The following is a 19,801-nucleotide window of genomic DNA, read 5'->3' as shown; positions in this document are numbered from 1 at the left end:
TCCCAAGTGCCTTTTCACATACCAAGCCAGGCTCTTTTGCTTGCTCTCCTTCTAGCCCATGAACCTCGGCTGCAGTGGACCACATCAATGAAAGAGGCGGAGTTGCTCCCTCCTGAGCCCTGCCAACCCCATGGGCTGATGGGGAAGGCAGGTGAGAGAGCTGGATTTGAATTACAAACATTAGGCAGTGCCTAGTTCACTGACCATCATTTTCAGAAATTATAATTTGCCCTTTTACTACTATGTTAAGAGATTCCATTGTTCCTGTTTCCCTCAAATGCAGCTGTGCAGACCAAGGATTCAGCAAATCTCGCAGGGGCTTCAAATGAAAGGTTGGGTGGGAAAGGCAGGGACACCATCAAGCAGCTTAACCACTGATACACAATAGAAATTATTTCCATCATGGAGGAGGCAGAATTTTGACAGCTATTTTTAACCTCTAACTTCCCTCCTAAATGCACTGCTAGGTAACTGTAAAATGCATTAATAAGTAATATTAAAATAAACCTATTAATTGGAAACAAAGTGAATCACCCTAATTTAAATCTCTTTAGATGGAGTAAGTGCAGAATCCAGCTCTCCCACTTCTGGCTGAGTGCTCCAGCTTTGCACTACGGAGCTCTACTCCACCGTTTGGAAAAGCATGAGCCTTGCTCACCTCCTACAAAGAATATTTGTAGATATGGGTAGATGGGTCCCAGGCAGAGACATATCTCCCTTGCAGCTGTCCTTCAAGTGTCTAAAGCCACCCCCTGCCTTGTCTTCATGTTTCTGGTAGTTGACCTCTGCCTGTCTCCAGCCACTCTCAAACTGACTTTTGCTGTTTCCACCCACCTTCATTCTTGGAAATTAATTTCAGGTATTCCAGCCTCTTTGCAAACCAGGTGAGAAGCGGACCTGAAGAAGGAGAAAGGAGGAGAAATCTCAAGGGCAGCGCAGGCATGGTTTGAAGGGACCCTGGGCAGAAGAAAGCACACACAAGGTGGAGCTAGGAACCTGCACTCCAGCAGTTATCATGGCATGAAACTACTTTGGGAGTAACACTGAGAGGTTTGTAGAAAAACAGTAACAGTGATTGACTAAGTTCTCTGAGATGTTCCCTGAGAAAGAGTTAAAAGTAGCTGCAGGACTTCCATGGGCTAAGAAGTTGTAATTTTGATTAAGAGCTGAATGTCACTTAAAGGACTATCAGGGACATGTTTCTGATATAGTACCTCATTGTATCAAAGGCATAGGTTCCCCTTGACACAGCAAAACAGAGGTTCCTCCAAGCTGCCCATACTCCTGTCTTGCCGAGCTACCCACACACATCGCTACTGGACCAGGACTGATTTTGACAGAGGACTGTGGTGTGGCAGCAAGGATGCTCCCACTGCTGCGTTACTGCAGGGAAGCAGAGGACAGCAACCTCAGCTGTTGCCCAGCATTTTAGATGACATCTCATAGCATCTTGTTCCTAAGACAGGCTCCATGGTGAAAGACTAACACCTACTCCATGTCTTAGGACAGGGATGAAGATCAGCTCCAAGAAGGTGACAGGACAGAGGTGGTGATGGGTGCCCCAGCACCTCTGCTAGGAAAAATGCAGGTGGGCCAGTGGTGTCAGTGATGAAGTTACGTGCTTCAGGCTCCTTCTGCTTGTATTAGTTTATGTCTCACTCCTATATAAGAGATGCCAAACCCATCCCCACTGAAATACCACCTAATGCTCAAATGATTGGGACAATATTTACTAGCTCCAGGACTGGTGAAACAGAGTATACACTTTTTTCCAGAAGTTCAGCACATACGCTGTTCACAACTGTAGAAAAAAATCTGTAGAAAAAAGTAGGAATGTTTAACTGCTAATAGGCTCAATTTTCAGAAAAACAAAGCAGCCACTGCTTTTAAAAAAAAATACTGGGTTAGGCCCCAGTTGTCCTAGTTAATTTGGACAGAAAATAATTTCAATTTTGATAACAGAGAAAATTCTGAGTCAGTTCCCCAGTGTATTGATGTTAATGGCAAACTCTTTTAATCTTGGTCATTTTGTGATGTGCAACTAATTCCTGACATGCAACTTGCACGACATACTATTGATTAGCCTGCAGGGCACATTCGGCAATAGAGGTTAATTTCTTTTGCATGCTTACGTATTTACATTCCTTCCTTTCTTATGAAATATAAAGATCACAAGAAGGATTTTGGCCTTCAAGAACTAGAAGCACATTTCACTGTCACGTTAAGACAACTTTTGTTTAGCAGACTACAACTCTGGGGTTTGGTTTGGGTCATTGATCCAAATGCAACAAATTTATACAGCACTAATTGTTAGCGCAGGCAAAAAATGTTAAGCAAGAAGGATTAAAGGCTGCTCAGGCATAGCAAACCTCTTTCCAACAAGATAAATTACAGCTATTATTTTGTATCAATGAACTGTAATAATCTTGAATTCCCTGCACTGGAAGGAAAATTTGTGATAATGAACTCTTATCTGCCTTACCTTCTAGCCTGCGATAATCAGGGTACTTCTTTGGTAGAGAAGGGGACATTCCTCATGTCAGCTTTGCTCGTATGAATTTATTTAACAAAATACATTTTAAAAATAATCTTCCAATATGTTTATTATGATTAATGCTCAAGTAGAATTGCTTACCATGGATGTCTAAAAATAATGTAATTTTAAAAATTACGTTTCCCACAGAAGTTAACATTTGGACTTCAGAAACAGGGAATAAAGTCTGAATGCATGACTCGCCCTTTGCACAGCTGATCTTTGCAGAGCAGAGGAAGTTTTACCTAAAGTAGTTGCTGCCTTTAGTTTCTTGATCATTTTTTTAAAATAAGTTTCACCTCTGGCTTTCTGTGCTAGCGTGAAGCTGACTCCTCTGCAACCTCTTAGACTTGTTCAGGGCTTAAGTCCCACCAGGGTGGGAGCAGCTTGGAGTTTTGATTTGGAACTAGCAGGAGGTGATGCTGGATGAAAGCAAGGATAAGCCTCTCAGCGTGCAATTCAAGCAATTCTAAGCAGGTCTCAAAAGATGAAATCAGCTGAAGAAATGGATCATCTAGAGGTTGATCCTGTGCTATTCAGTGTTTAAAAGTCTATCTGCACTGCTTCTCCCACTTGACTTGTGAAGCAGGTGTGCAGTGCTCAGCGTAGGTCCAGTACAGCACTGTCACTGGGCTGCGTGCATGCAGACTGTGGAGGCAGCCTGTGCCCAGCCCGGGACACCCTTGCTTACCAGGCTAAGGTTCTGCTTTTCTGGTAAACGGGTTACATGGTAGCCTCAGGAGGGGAAAAAATGGCAGAAAACTCCTTTTTGTTTCTGACAGCCACCTGCTCATACATTCCCATCAGCCTCATTTGTCAGCGCACAGCACGAGGGTTGGGCATTTATGGCCCCTGCATCCTCCAGCACAGCCCGGGAGCTCAGTTCTGTGCCACATTGCCTCTAAGCAAGTGCAACAGCTACCCAAAAGGGAGGGGGAGCCACATCCAAGGTGGCTAGCAGCCTCTTAAAATGTTCCCAAAAAAGCACAACACTTACTGGTCACTATCATAGAATCTGTCAGGTTGGAAGGGACCCATAAGGGTCGTTGAGTCCAACTCCCTGCTCCTTGCAGGACAACCTAAAACTAAACCATATGACTAAGAGTGTCATCCAGATGCTCCTTGAACTCTGACAGGCTTGGTGTCATGACCACTTCCCTGGCAAACCTGTTATGGATACTAAGGCAAAATTGCCTTAAAAATTACTGTAGGAAGGAAGAATGTGTGCAGAGACGTATGAGATACTCATAAGTCCCATGTGTTTAAATTTGTGTGTTCTAGACTGTGGAAGACAAAGAGGCAGGAGCAGGATCAGCAGGGGGAAATGCTGGCTTTCGGGAACAGTGATAGCCATTTCCCCTGTCAGCGATCCCTGGTCATTATCCCATTTTTCCATCCTTGACTATTCTTGATTCATCCCAGGTAGAAAATGATAAAAATGAAACTTCAAGAAGAGGCAGCAAGAATACTTACAGAGAGATTTATGTTGGGGTTTCAGTCTCTTAGACAAAGCTGCTGAGATCTTTTGAAACAAACAGCAAGCTGCTCCTCTGCCTCCTCCAGCTGACAAACCTACCATCCAGCTCCTGCCTCCCCACCCTCCGCATCAATACTGCCCCTGTGCATTTCAACTGTATTTCACAAATGCCTACATACATTCCTCTTCTCCTACATTAGTTTTGGGGTTGGTTTTTTTTTGGGGGGGTGGGGAGGGATATGGGGAGTGTTTCATTACCTTTTGAACTCACACTTTTGCTTCATCACACTACACTTGTAGGCAAATGGTAAAGTTTGTTCAGCTTTTAAAAGTGAGTAGATAAGACTAGGCTCCCGAAAGAGCGGGCAATTCGCACATGCAATTATGCCCCCTCTGCCATTCTTGCGCTCTTCATTGTAATGGATTTAAGTACTTATTTCCACTTTCACAGACTAATTTAATGGTTTTCTAGGCTATCTGACAATCAAGACACTCACACTCTGACAAGCTACCAGTGCTGTGGATTTGGGTGACAAGAGCAGATGGAAGAAAAGAAAAAAAAAAATAGAAAAAAAAAATCCATCTTCTAGACTTCCTCAGTTTTAAGGAGACCAGTTGAGGTCTTACTGAGAATGAATCTGAAGGCAAGCTGTGGGATGGTGAAGTTCCTGAGAACAGCAGTGACACTACCTCTTCAAGGATTAAAGGGGATGACAGTTAGTAATAACTAGTGAATTCTTTCTTTATCAATTACTAGAGGGAGTGCCCTAGCTTCCAAAAAACTGCCATTATGCATAACTAGGTCTGAGACAGAAATCCCCAAATACTAAACCCTTCCCTGCTAAAAAAAAAAGGGGGGGAGAACAGTATTTAATTCACTTTATCTTCAAACACTATCTAGTAATAGCCTAAATTAGCAGAGTGAAGTAACAAAGAGCATGAATTCAGTCATTTTTAGGGTACTATAGTACGTGGGCATAACGTGAAAGACTTGCAGCATGAAGTGGCAGAGGTGGTGGTGGTGGTTGGGTTTTTTAGTATTTTGAGAGTTAGGGTTTTGTTGTTGGTGGTGGTATGTGTTTTTTTAAACTTCAGTGGCTCCCTTCAGTCTTACAATGGTGGTTGTTATCCCACTTTTCTGAAAGACAGTCTACATCAAAGCAAATGAATGCACATACCTAGGTAGTCACAGACAGTGTAAAACACTAATTCAGCATTTCAGTTGTTGGTCATATTTTTACAATTTATTTTGCCATTTTAAAAATGTCACATATCAGTCTAAGCAGTGAAAGAATAATTGTTAAAAGTTCAAACCTCAACCCTTGGTTAAACCACAGTCAAAGGAACAGTCTTTACCTGAACAGCATTATGCACATTGTGGGAAAACAGTGTAGCTAAAATAAAAGCCAGACAAACGGTGAGATATGTAAATCAGTAGGCAGAACATACATGTTCAAACTGGAACTTACCACAACATGGAAGAAACATCTTTTGCTTACAGCCTTGCCCATAAACAATCAAAAAGCAAGCACACAGCATCCATGTTCTCTCTTCTTTAATGTCAGCTTACAAATACTGCAAAGCATCTATGATCTTACACATCCTCCAAGGCAACGTCTTGTCTTTCTGAAAGGCTAATGTATTTTGTATCGATCTAAAGAACAATCCATCTGGTTTCTAAAACTGAACAAACATTGTTCTTTAGTTCACTGTGGTTTATATTAATAGCAAAATAAAATTTAACTTTGAACTAGACCCACATGCAAATCAAGCATGGACAAGTGAACAACATCTGCAACATTACTGGCATCATGACACAACATTCTGTGTACGACTTTGGGCATCGGAGTTAGAACATCATGTCATCTAGTCCATCCTCCATAAACTTCTTGTAAATTGCCATAAACTTTGCTACAAATGCTTCCAGATGATAAATGGCTTTGGTGCCCAGTTGCAGGCGGTGTTCATAGAAGGCTGCCATCTGTGCAACTTCTCCTTTCAGTTGTCCATCACAGTTATTTAGAAGTTCTGTCAGGAGGCCCTTAAAGGGGAGAAAACAGGACAGTATTTGAAAAATTATGTATTTTTTTAAAGGATAACTTCATTTCTCTGAAAATAGCCAAGCTATGACCAATAGGTCACTCATGAGTCCAACAGAAAAGACATTCAAGAATCATTACACCACCTATTTGACAGAACTCGATTCATGGAAACATGTCTTTTCAGAACCTTCTTTCAAGATAAATTCCTAATGTCAAAATAGGTGTTACCTATTGTGTTCTTAGATGGAAAAAAAAAAAAATCATGTATTGGAACTACTTATACCTTAATAAAGAAAATTAATTAAGCTCATATCCAAATACTATAACCTCTACTGCATGCAGGCACATGGCCCTGGGGAGAATTTTTACCAAGATAGGAAGTGATTTTAATACACTTTCTATCTCAACAGCATTGAGCACAAAGAGAAACAACATTAATAAATAACAAGGAAAGGGCTTATTTAAAATTTACGTATATCTGTTTATATTTATGTAGTGTAGACACACACAAGATACTTCACAACAATACTTTAGTTATTACAAAAACCAAAAATGCGTTATTTTAGATCCAAGACAGCAATAAAATCATTGCAAATCCATCTCTATTAAAACTGTCAGGTTAAGTGAGAATTATCTCTAGGCCATTTCAAGTTTATGAAGGAGTGGGTAGAGAACATCCAACTTTGGCCTGACGACAACAGTCCTCAAACAGGGCAATGCAGGATCCACTAACTTACCATAAGGAAGGTTAAAGAAATGTCTAACTACCAAAACTATCAGAAAGCAGAAATCAGTTTTTGTGAAAAGAAATTTATTATCTTGTAATCATGTCTGATAGAAAAGTCCACCTAGGGTAAGTTGCAAACGTTAGCTTTAATCTTTTTTCTGCTCTAGTTTTCTTCAGCATCCTTTCATCCCCCCTAAAATAAAAACATGTACGTCCCATTTGCTTTTTTCTCCCAAGATGACTTCTGTCTTTTAAGAGACCTACTGGTCTAGCATCCTTTAGCAAGCCTCTCCACTAGGACATAGCAAATATTGAACTTATAACAACAAAACTTTCACAAAAGAAAACAAACCATATCAAAATTAGCGCATCAAATACGTCTATGCTTCAATACAGAAACTGGCCTGAGAAGTCTTCAGGGGGACAAAGCATGTCCTCCTTTGTTTTTACTCAGCTATGATACTGCTGTTCCGTGATCACAGAACAAATGTTAGTAAACCATTCAACAGAGGTGTGAACAAGGAAGCCTGCAACAAAAATAGACATTTACATTTTCCAAATTAGAGAACAGAATGTTCCTGTCTCGGAAGTCTACACAACTCAAAACCATCATGCCTAAATATATTTAGACATGTACCTAAGTAAACAGTCTAATATTAAATCGACTGAGGCTCATGAGCAGTGAATGCTATGTATCTGTGTTTGCAGAAACAAGGTCTTTAGTTACTGCTTCAAAGCAATAACATGGACTATTTTGGTTACTCCAGCAGAAAGAAATACAAGAGAAAAGTATCCTTTGGTCACTCATGTCTATTTGGAAAGGACACAGCTTTTCATCAATATTTGGATAATTTGTGATGTTTTGGTGTGGGTTTTTTGACCATTGAGATGGTCATAGCATTAATATTTATAACACATTAAGAGGTAGATAGCCGAATTACCTTCATTATAATCTCAGGAGGAATGCAGTGTGTCAGGAGTTCATAAAGCCGTCCACGGACCTCTAAAAGCCTATTAGAAAGACACCACAAAATATCAGAAGTATGTCCCCAAAGCATACTAATGTGTTTTCACTATTTGTGAAATATGCTGCAGGAAAAAAAGTCAACCCAAGCAAAGCTTTTTTTCTGTTTTTGGGTTTGTGTGTTATTTTAAACCCGAAAGCATTGCACAAGTCAGTCAGTTTCAATTCAAATGCTACATATCACCTTTTATTCAAAACAGTAAGATAAGTTACATATACTCTAGCTACAATGGTCTTAGTTAATCTAGAAGCTACAAGGCTATCAGAATTTGTCTCAGGCTTGTCTCCTTTTAATTCCTCTTCATATCGAAATTATTATTCATGCTTAAGATCAGTGAGAAGACACCACAAAATTTATTAGAGCGAGAAGATTAATTTACACTGCTTTTCTGTCTTCTTTGTTTACAAGAGGGGGCGAGATGATTAGGTGGCAGAAAGTGACACAGTTATCAATTCTCAACTTCTGATATCAGGAGGTCAGAGGCTACAAGCATTTAAATTAAATACAAAAACTTAAGTGACATCTCATGTAATATATGGAACAGACTAAAAGGATCAGGCTGTGTATATGACACCAAGATGGATAAGGGGGCATCTCCTAATGTGCTTAAAAAAAAGCAATGATTTCTCATTTCCAGTTCTTTTACAAAGGTGAGTTATGCTAAAGAAAGTGAAAGAGAAGCCTTAATAAAAACAAACAAAAACCCCCAAACATCCCACCCCACCCCCCCCCCCCGCAAAAGACAGACAGCACAACATGCAATTAAGCTTATGCTCACTTTTTATTACAAAGCTTCAGAGAAAACCAACAATTGTTTCAGTTCCTGAAGCTCATTCAGCCTCCTCTGGTAATTTTAAAGCTCACTTCCTCTGGCTGCAAAGTACCAGCTCCAGTAGAAATGCCAGAAAAATCACATATAACTAAAGTAAAGATGACATTTTTTTTAAGGTTTAAGAGTATAGCAAAAACATAATTTATAGCTGCAAGCAAGTGTATTCACCCACCTTTGTGGTGTCTGTTGACCGACTATAGCATTTGCAGTTTCTCTCAAATAAACTTCCCAGTCCATCTCAGGGATGTCTTGATCAGCAGTAAAAGGATACCTACATAATAATATTTTTAAAAATTAAAATCAAAGCAAACTGTCACTTATTCTAACAAGGTGTCAGAAGTTCATTTATGTGTCAGAGTATAATATACATTACATTTTAGCAGTGACTTACTGTTGTACTCTGCAGGACTCACACATAAGTAGTGCTTTCCGAAGATTCCTGCCAGATTTCTCTGCAAGCCTTTGAGCCAGTTCCTGAGGAAGAGTCAGGCCTTCTTTCTTACACACACTGGACAAGACATGGCAGATCTAGACAGGAAACAGAGAGCAGGGAGTGCAACACTTAACAAACAGTTTAGTATCTACAGGTTCTCCTGTTTGGAACATTTTTGGACCAGAGATGGACCAGTCTTTCATGAGACATGCTTGACAAGTCACCCACCACAAAAAAAAAAAAACAGGTCACTTTGTGGAAGTAAAGTATTTCTTAAGTCCACAGCAAGAACTTATCTAGTAAGAAGTTTTAAATAACTTATTTTTGCTTCTGTTTCAACATACATCTTCAATGCTGGGAGCCGGTACTCGTACAGCCAGGCATCTGCTTTGAATAGGTCCTATAATTTTTGACATGGAGTTGCAGCACAGAATCAATCTGCAGGTTGCCATGTACTTCTCCATTGTTCTTCGCAAAGCATGCTGAGCATCTTTAGTGAGTTTGTCGACTTCTGTTAACAGCACCACTGCAAAAGGATTAAAAATAGCAGGATTTTTTTATTAATATCAAATCTCTCTAAGAAAATGAATACTTCGATATACAAGCAATAATACCAAAATAAATGATGCAAGCAGAAAAAGGCAGCATGGTTCCACAGGCAGGAAAATAAAGATTAAGATAACCTGTGTGCCTTTTTGACTGTATAGTCTTCTGCTCCTTCACACCGTATATTCATATCCTGGAACGTCAATTTCTTCAGAGCAGGGCCTGCAACACTTCAGTGCCAAGAAATAATCCAGGTAGGTGTAGAAGCTTTCACTTTGATAATTAGTACAGTAACTTTTTAAAATAAGTACAGTAACTTTTTAAAGGAATTTAAGCAAGAAATGCAAAATGATTTATGGCATAAGGACATACCAAAAAAGCAAAAATTTCTTGAAGACTCCCCTCAATACATTTTATACGTTTATATATAAAAGCCAATGTCTTAGCTTAACAAAGGAGCAGTAGAAAGCTGTCATTGTAGCTGCAGCACCTTTCCACGGTCTTATAAAGAAAAACATATTTCAAAAAAAAAAAAAAAAAAAAAAATCACAGAATGGTTTGGGTTGGAAGGGACCTTGAAGATCATCTAGTTCCAACCCCCTGCCATAAGCAGGGACACCTTCCATTAGACCAGGTTGCTCAAAGCCCTGTCTAACCCAGCCTTGAACACTTCCAGGGTTGGGGCATCCACAGCTTCTCTCAGTAACCTGTTCCTGTGCCTCACAGTGAAGCATTTCTTCTTTGTATCTAATCTAAATCTACCCTCTTTCAGTTTAAAGCCATTACCCCTTGTTCTATCAGTACATGCCCTTGTAAAAAGTCCCTCTCCAGCCTTCTTGTAGGCCCCTTTCAGGTACTGAAAGGCTGCTATAAGGTCTCCCCAGAGTCTTCTCTTCTCCAGGCTGAAGAGCCCCAACTCTCTCAGCCTGTCCTCATGGGGGAGGTGCTCCAGCCCCCTGATCATCTTCATGCTTCAGAACAACCAGGAGACACCTAATATGAAGCAGCTAACCTGACCATCTACCTTCTGCAGGTTCCTCCACAGGCAACTCATAGATGGCTCATTTCAGTACTCTGAATGGTCCAGTGAGAACAGCCTGGAGGAACAAGTCACCCCATTACTTTTCTCCCATTTCTCTTCTTGTTATATACACAGCCTAAGGAGACCAGACAGCTTACCAGATACAGCTGCAGTCATACCATGCACTTCCAAGTAAGGATATGTACATCAATAAATGGTAGAGCCAAATCAGTGACTAGCAGCTTAGGTGGAATATAGTATTTCCTGAGAACAGTGAGGAAAATGAGACAAAATACTAAATCCATAACCATTTTCAACTAGTTTCTGCTCTACCCTATTTGTCAAGATTTCCTCCTCCTTCAATCTCTTGTTATATAGTTCTGATTTTGCTTTCAATTTAGTCATGGGAAGGAAAAATAAGCCAGCTGTAGCAACATGTGTCTTGGTAGACTCAATGAAAGCCTTCTTCATTTTCTTGCCCAGTGTCCTTCTGTAGACTATGGATAAAATGCTTCTAGACTTTCTGCTTAAGATACCTTATCCCCAAAACGCTACAACTAAGGGGCTAACACCTAACTTACACAGCACCGTTTTCCATAAAGTTATCCTGCCCCTCAACTCAACATTAAGCCCCAGTAGCTCATAACTCAACTACTACTGTAGATCATTAAACTAAGTTACAGTGCATTTCAATGGTAGACTTGGGAAAAGACAGCAAGAATCCCAGCTCCCCCTGCCCAGCCACAGTGATGCAACTACACCCTGTCCTCCTCAGAAACCAACACAAGAGAACATCATACTGAGTATTTAACTACTCAAGATATTTCCACAGTGGAAGAAAAATGGGAGGTTGTTTAATTTTGGAAAGGTTCATGTAAGCCGTCATGCAATACACACAAACAAACAAAACAGCTGAAACCTCTGAAAAAACAAGTTTAAAAAGTACTTTGACTAGTTTTAACTGTTTTTACTCACCTTTAAAATCTCGTTGAGTACTTGTCTCAAGCTGTTGGGATTGTGCTACTGTCTTCAAAAGTTCCTGAATTACTACACGGTCATTGTTTCCTGCATCACTGTACCAGGAGTTTGAATAAAACTTGTTTTAAAACAACAACTTTATACTGCATATAAAATACATCCTCCTAAGCAGTCCCTTGGTCAACTGACTAAGCAAGAAGGCCAATAGAATTCAGAAGCTGTTGAGGTTAGAATTAAGCTCACCACACATACTTTGTTGAAAGTGACCTTCCCAATAATAGAAACAACCCAAAGCTTATGCAGACACAGCTGGATTAGTAGCACTGTATTGGGAAGTAGTGAAATCATTGTCAAATGTTTTATTAACTCTTTAAAATAGAACTTATTTTTCTGGTATGAGAAACCTAAACTTTTGTTACTTGCGTTCTGGGCAGAGACACGTAATGTGAACATTTTTACCCATTATGGGAAGAAAAATTCAGTCTAACCACATAATAGGATGCATGACTGCAAGGACTGATGTAAATGCATAAGATTTTTTCCCCTGAAAACTAAATGTCATGCTATGAACAACCTATATGCTTAACGTAAACCTGAATGGCAGACACAGTGATGTTAAGAGTCACTAGTAAAAGATTGATACTCAGATACTATTACAGCACAGATGGTTAACATTTTTCCTCTTAGAAGGCAGGAAAACATGGGGAAATATTAGATTTCCTTCCTGCCTCTTCTCCTTTCTATCCCCTAGAGTAACACACCACAGCTTTTTCAGTCCCCAGGTTAGCAGCTCAGCCAGCTTGACTCAGATTTGACAGCCACTGGGGACTTACTTGGAAGCTAGATTACTGAAAAAGCAAAGAAAAAGAAGGGAAAAACCCCACAATCTTTAGCACTCCCAGACTACTGCCTCCACAGAGGCAGCAGTAGCTCTGCAGTATTTCACTGGCAAGCAAATGAAAAAGGCATTTGTCTGTCCTGTTCTAGTCACCACTCAAACAGACCTTCCTATTCTTGCCAAGGAGAAGGCAGCAGAACCTACAGAAGAAGATTAGCTCAACAGTTCACAATCTGCTGAACCGGCTACGCTGACTTTGACTGCAGAAATCTGTCCTTCAGCAAGGGAGAAGACCTGTGATTACAGTGCAAAAAACCAAGAAGCAAAACAAAACAAGCAGGTTCTACTTATGAACTAGGTCAGTTTCTGGAAATGGAAAATGTTTAAAAAAGTTTCCTAACATTTAAAGATAAATCACTCTCTGCAGTAACAGAGAACCCGGAGTTATAAGTTCATGGTGGAAGATCATCCTTGATATCATGCGACCACACCAAACATTCCAGGAAAACAATGAACAAAGGCAGTTAACACACAGACATTTAATTTTTATTGTTCCTTATTCTTTCATTACCCACTTACTCAGAAGAACCCATTTTAAAGCATCTACCCAAGCTACTCAAGTGACCAGCAGACAACGCTTTGGAATTCAGACAATACCCTCCTTTTGGAGGATATCCTCCTTTTGGAGGAAACAGCGTGGCCAGCAGGAGTAGGGAAGTGATTGTGCCCCTGTACTCAGTGCTGGTGAGGCCACACCTCAAATACTGTGGTCAGTTTTGGGCCACTCACTACAAGAAAGACATTGAGGTGCTGGAGCGTGTCCAGAGAAAGACAATGAAGCTGGTGAGGGGTCTGGAGCACAAGTCTTATGAGGAGCAGCTGAGGGAACTGGGGTTGTTTAGCCTGGAGAAAAGGAGGCTCAGGGGAGACCTTATTGCTCTCTACAACTACCTGAAAGGAGGTTGCAGAGCGGAGAAGAGGCCAGCACCCACCTAAGTGACAAGTGATAGGACAAGAGGAAAGGGGCTCAAGTTGCACCAGGGGAGGTTTAGATTGGATATTAGGAAAAAGTTCTTCACTGAAAGGGTTGTCAGGCACTGGAACAGGCTGCCCAGGGAGGTGGTTGAGTTCACCATCCCTGGAGGTATTTAAAAGACATGTTAATGAGGCACTTAGGGACATGGTTTAGTGGTGGACTTGGCAGTGTTAGGTTTACAGTTGGAATTGATGATCTTAAAGGTCTTTTCCAACCTAAATGATTGTATGAAAAAGAACAGCTCTATCTAATGAAGTTCCATAGTAAATTCAATGTCTGCAGAGTCCTTCCTAGAAGTTAATTTCCTTTCCCTGTTAGCTATTTATCATGTTCCATGTTACTCAAGATGCACAACATGATTTCACAGTATTGTAATTCAATCAAACTTCACAGACGGCAGCACAGCATGTGCAGGTTCACTGTCTGGTCAGACATAAACATGACAATCACTTGATCACTTAAAGCCTATGGATCAATATATTAATTCTTAATCAAAACTCAGCACCACTATTATATACAGTAACCAATACAGCAGTTCTACACTTTCAGGATTTTTATATTTAACGTAAAATATAATTATTTTATGTTTTTCAAGGTAAAAGTACTCTATGGAGAGTAACAGAAGAAGTATTAGTAGTATTAGGTTATCAGAGCAGAAGATTGAATGGTCAAACATTTTATATCACCAAAATGACATATTCAAACAATTAATTACCAATAAAAGTCTGAGCTTTAATTACTTGGGTCTGTATTAGAATATCAGCAGATATTCATTAATCAATACACAGAGATTAGCTGCAGAACAAGCTTTTAAAGGAGACATTGTACATGAGAATAGCTTCTAAAGTGCAGAGCAACATGAGAAAAAGTTTAGGAATAAGCACAAAGTTTAAAGTTACTTCAAGATACACATTGTCTTATAATTGCAAACCAGACAACAAAGCCAACATAAACAAAGCCTCCCAGCGCACAATGACATTTATTCTGATGTGATTTAAACCCACATTACAGGGTTTCAGGTAAATACAAGTATTTACTTTGGGTCAGTGAGCTATCACCAGCCATTTCACAACTGTCAAAGAAGACATACAGTACACCATTATAGCTTCTGTCGTTTAAATCAACATCTGACCTCACTCGTAACAGGATTCCCAGTATTTTGTGGTGGTGTTCCTTCCCGTGCTCTAAACTCTTATTTTAAGAGTTACTGGGTAAACCTCGCTTACTTTCAAATCACTTTATTTTTGTATTTGCGAGAGAACTAACAATATGGGGGTGTTAGTTCCAATAAAAGTTCTCAATTTCAACTTAAATGGTTAAATCTATGAATCCAGAATTGTTTCTGTTACCCAGTCCTCAACATCAGCACGCTTACGTGGCTAGTTAAGCAGAACATTACAGCAATCCAAATTTTTGTTCATTTAGAGCTGTTCAATTACAAATTCTCACCCTGCCCCAACCTGCAGTCCAAACCCATAAACCATTATCTAATTTGCTCAGGCAATAAATTGGGCAATCAGGCCCTTATATACCCAGGTTGAAACCACTGGCAATATGACCAGTGGCTTATATTTGAAGTGGGACATTTTTACTGTACACTTACCTTGGGTTAACCTCAAGGTGATAATTACTTGCAATGGTACTAATTTCAATTTTCTTTTTAGAAGGTGCCTATGTAGAAAGCAAATGTATTAAATTTCAGAAAGAGTGTTCTAAAAATCTGATGCAAAAATTTATCTTGCAGATTACAACTGGCTAGGCCACAGGCAAACCAAAAGTCTCAGAGATCAAAGAACTGCTGAGACACTAGACTTATGCATCTCCTACCCTCCAACCCCACCTCCAAAGGAGGAGTACTGACACATCATCCAGCCTGTAAAATAATAACAGTAATGATTATTATAGGAACACACAGTGCATATTACTGCATACTCTGGTTATTGAGTTTTGTAACAAGAGATCTTGTTATTGGAATCAGCAGTTCAAAATAAGCTATACTTTTCCCTTCAAAAGTTTTCTTCGGAGGGACAAACCTCTGGACAAGCATGAAGAAGCTGTTTACTTCTCTTGGCAAAGGATTTCAAGTCTATACTTTGTTTAAAGAAAACACTAGTATTTATAGCACCACTGAATTTGGGTTTGAACTGTTAAATATATCCTATATTTCTATCATCCAGTCCAAGTATTGTATTTGTTCCACTACCGAGAATTAAAAAGCAAGCATTAAATAACCTCCTTATCGATAAAGCCTGATAACGCCTTGCTGGTTGAGCCTTCCATAACAAGGATTTTCAATGGACAATATAACCTTTTAACAATAAATAATTAAATGCCTAAGACCAAGGCAGATAGAGGTTTTGGGGTTTTTTTTTGCTAATGTTGAAATTATCACTATGGGAATGAGAAAACAAGTTAAAACTTCCACACATGCAAAAAGCAGTGCTAATAATTTTAAGAATAAGGGTTATTTTTACAGACAAATGAAAGTCTACACATCTAATTGAGATATACATGGTATTGTCCAAACCGATCTCCAAAAATAAAACAACCCAAACCACAAAAAAAATGAACCAGCCACATAAAACAACAGAAAACCCCCCATACTTCCACCCATGAAGACCTAAGCAACAAGAACATCTGGCAAAAGTATTTGTTCACGTAACCAAAATAGCCTGTTTAATTACATAAAAGAGCTTGAGATACTGAGTGCAAAATAAATCACTTAATTTATATAAAGGCCTCACAACAGAAATACATTAGTATATAAATATCCACACTACTTCGCAGCAGATGGGAGATTTATTTTTTTACCGTTATACTCTGATGCTCAATCCTTAGTTTTTCCACTCCTGCACCATATAGTTCCCTTAACAAACACATTATTCTTGTCTTTTTTCCAGCTCCTGATGGTCCATACACCAATAGATGAGGGAAGTCACCACACTGAACCTGAACACAAAGCAAAACGATTAGTTAGCTACAATGATATTTTCCTTATAAGACAGTATTCATCCTTCCATTCTCACCCAAGTTTACAAAGAATGACTTTTCCAGCTCAGTCACAACGTAGTACCTAGAATTAAACAGCTGAATTCCTTTCCTGCAGCAGTATTTCCTACAGAACATCATATTTTCCTGAAGATCATATGTAACTCATTCAACTCCAAACACCTCACACCTCAAAAAACCCAAACCAAAACAAACCCAAAAACCAATAAAAAAAAGCCACCCCAGCATTTACATGCTTTATAGGGTTTCCAGAGTGAAAACTGCAATAAACACACAGTAAAAAGGATTAAAACAAACTTTAAAGCAGATATATATATGTAATTCTACATGTGTATAATTACTTTGTTGTTTCATTTGCACACCCTGAATCTGGGCAAACAAGTAATAGATAGCCTCTATTTAAATTAAGTCAGGAGTTTGTTTCTTGCAAAGCTAAAAAGCATGACCTGGAGAACATCTGAGTAAACCCCCCAGTCAGAATTTACATTAGTGAGATATAAGAGTCGTAGAGAAACACTGGAAGAGTGAATCAATCCAGTCCTCTAGTGAAATCAGCACATCTGGCAGGGGACGCAGTCCTTTAACATCCAAGCAATTACATAGTCCTGACTTTCATTCCCAGCTGCTCACCTTAAAAACTTCAGCTAACTTTCAGTAAACAAGGTAAGCCCTATTCTCAGAGATATCGACCATTCTCAGCCCAAACCAGCAGGAAGCACAGACGCACATCACTCCTGAAAAAGTCAAGCCACCTATTTCCTCGCAGCCTTTTCCTTAGGGTAAAGGCCGTGCTCCCGAACGGGGCACCATGCCAGCGGACCACTTTCCCACCGGCGACGCCCCGCAGGGAAGCTCCTCCGAAGGCTAGGGCCTGCACCAAGGGCAAGCTCCCAAGCCCCGCCCTGCAGACCCTCAGACGCAGCTTGTGAGCCGCGGAATGCCGACTCCTGGAGGATCCCCGCTGCGGGGAGGAGAGGGGCCCGGTGGCGGGCTCGCCTCAGGCGGCCCCCGCCGCCACGGCTGGAAGGCCGCAGCGGCACCGAGCAGAGCCCGCCAGGGAGGCCGCGAGGGCCGCACGGCGGGCCCGGGCGCCCCCTCACCAGGTTGCGGAGCTGCGCCGCCTGCTCGCGGTGGTAGTCCAGCTTGCCGAGGGAGCCGGGCCGGTACTTGTCCACCCACAGGCTCATGGCGGTTGAAAAGCGCGCGCCAGCCGCCGCAGCCCCGGCGCGCGCGCAGCCCCGCCACACAGCGGCGGGAGGAGCAGCCGGTACGGCGGCCGCCGAGGGACAAGCTTCAGCGGCGTCCGCGGAGGGTGCGGAAGCGCGCTGCTGCCCCGCCCCTGCGGCGGCCGCGCCTCAGCCCGGCCCGACCCGGCCGTGGGGGTCCCTGCCGCCCGCTCGGTCCCTCGCCAGCTTTGGGGATTTTTTCGCCCCCTCCCAAATGACATTTTTACCCACTGTGCCCTGGCAGGTTTTGTGTGTGACGTTGCAAAGCTCGTGCTACCGGGGGGCAGCACCTGCCACTGCGTTTAGTGACGGGGCCTTGCGTTCTTACATGCGTACAGGTGAAACCGTCATGGCGCTGGGGATGCACACGGCAGGGCCAGGGAGCAGCAGCAGTGCTAGCACCAGCGCCAGGGCCTGCTGCTGCCTGCTTACAGCAGCGGGTCTCTTCCTATTTGTGGCAAACTTAGTATTTTTACTAATCTTAACTCTGCTTTTGTTTATACAAGTCATACGCAGATACTGCACGCGAGCGGTGGTGGCGGCGGGGGCATGCTGGCGACGGCGCGCGAGCGGTGCGGGCTGACCTCCTGGCAGGAGGCATGTTAGGCGAGGGAGGTGGGATCTGAGGTGAGCAGCCGTTGGCATGGCCCAACGCCCCAAGGGGCTGACAGTAAAGAGCCCTTTAGGTAGGCATGGCCTCTGCCCGCCCTGCCTGTGATGAGGTTCATCCGCGTGCCTTCAACCTCTTGACCTCTACAGATGGCCAGCAAAAAGAGGCCGGTTTTCTGTGTCAGGGGAACATATGGCACTTAGGTTCTTTGTTTTGGTGTCATCCTGGACTCACAGCCTCATTATGAATCAATGGGTTGCCCATAATCTATGTATCACACTGTGAATTTGCAAGCTCCGTCTATGTGTCTGGCTTCTGTATATACATGCAGAATATGTATACACAGAATTATATACAGACTGTGTGTGTAATAGAGACATTCTCATTTTGATTCCTTGTGTTATAGCCCTAATAAATGAGGCATCATGCACAAATGATACTATTTGAAAGTAGAAGAATTTTGTAAAGTAATAAAACATGACTATACGCATGAATAGGCTAAAATGCATCAGTCTACTTTTTTTACTTACATGATTTCTGTGAATAAAATACAATTATATGAAAAGTTCATGTGACTGTTGATATTTTTTCAGCTCTGTGTTCACATTTTTTCACATAGTCAGAAAGCCATAATGCAGGTAATAGCTTCATTAACCTAGACATTCAAGTTACTCATAAAGGTCACATAAACCTGGTGGGGGCAAAGAAAGAGCACATCAGTTAGTACCATGTTACCTGTTTATCCGAAATAGTTACATTCCTCTCAGACACTCATGAATCAGTTTTATTTGCAGATTGCCATAAATTAGCAAATTCACCTTGTACTGCTTTGTTAGCATTGCCCTTGTACATGATTGTGTCTGTGAAAGCTGCAGCAGCATTATCTTGCCCAGTGCTTACCGTCGAGTCCCTTTGTTCTACTTAGCACCACAGAGTGACCTGTTCCTCTGCCACTATCTAAATTTACATTTTCTGGGTCTACAGTTACTCATTTGTGGCTGTTCTCTCCACTCAGCACCTGCTGTTCTTCAGAGTAATCTCTGAATTTGACCATTAATTCCTTTGGTATTCTCTTTGGTTAGCTATATTTATGACTAGCCTTTTTAAGCTTTTTCAGATCGTTTGCTCATTTGCCTGACTTTTTAATAATTTCTGAGTGATATGCTACTCATCTTCTGTCTATCAATGTCATGATTAACTTAATTGCAACTTCTGTGATAACTTCTTATAACCTACTCAGTTTTTCCAGTCCCCAGAGATACTGTTTTTACTAATGCATGCCAGCTTCCAGCAAGTGCTCTGATAGATACTCCAGGCTTTCGAAGGTACCAGTGAAAACAAGTCCTTTTTGGATGAAGTCAGACTTAAGCAGGTAGGACTCAGTCCAGTAGGTTTGTAGATATTTTCAGCTCATGAAGAAATCAAGGAGGATTGAGGACATGTCGCATCTCTAAATGGGCCCTAAGCT

General features: G+C 41.2%; 1 protein-coding gene across 1 annotated transcript; it reads right to left on the bottom strand.

Annotated features, from left to right (window-relative positions):
* Nucleotides 1-5,237: 5,237 nt before the first annotated feature.
* Nucleotides 5,238-17,707, bottom strand: RFC3 (replication factor C subunit 3). The gene is made up of 9 exons (XM_059820160.1): nt 17,598-17,707; nt 16,300-16,437; nt 15,092-15,159; nt 11,612-11,709; nt 9,414-9,595; nt 9,028-9,164; nt 8,809-8,907; nt 7,721-7,790; nt 5,238-6,051 (listed from the first exon to the last, which is right to left on the bottom strand). The coding sequence occupies exons 1-9, from the start codon at nt 17,682-17,684 to the stop codon at nt 5,860-5,862; spliced, it is 1,071 nt and encodes a 356-aa protein (XP_059676143.1). The 5' UTR covers nt 17,685-17,707; the 3' UTR covers nt 5,238-5,859.
* Nucleotides 17,708-19,801: the final 2,094 nt, after the last annotated feature.

This window comes from Gavia stellata, chromosome 1, assembly GCF_030936135.1.
Source record: "Gavia stellata isolate bGavSte3 chromosome 1, bGavSte3.hap2, whole genome shotgun sequence".
Taxonomy (NCBI): domain Eukaryota; kingdom Metazoa; phylum Chordata; class Aves; order Gaviiformes; family Gaviidae; genus Gavia; species Gavia stellata.
The sequence above is the reverse complement of the archived record's forward strand: the minus strand, read 5'-3'. Positions and strand labels throughout refer to the sequence as shown.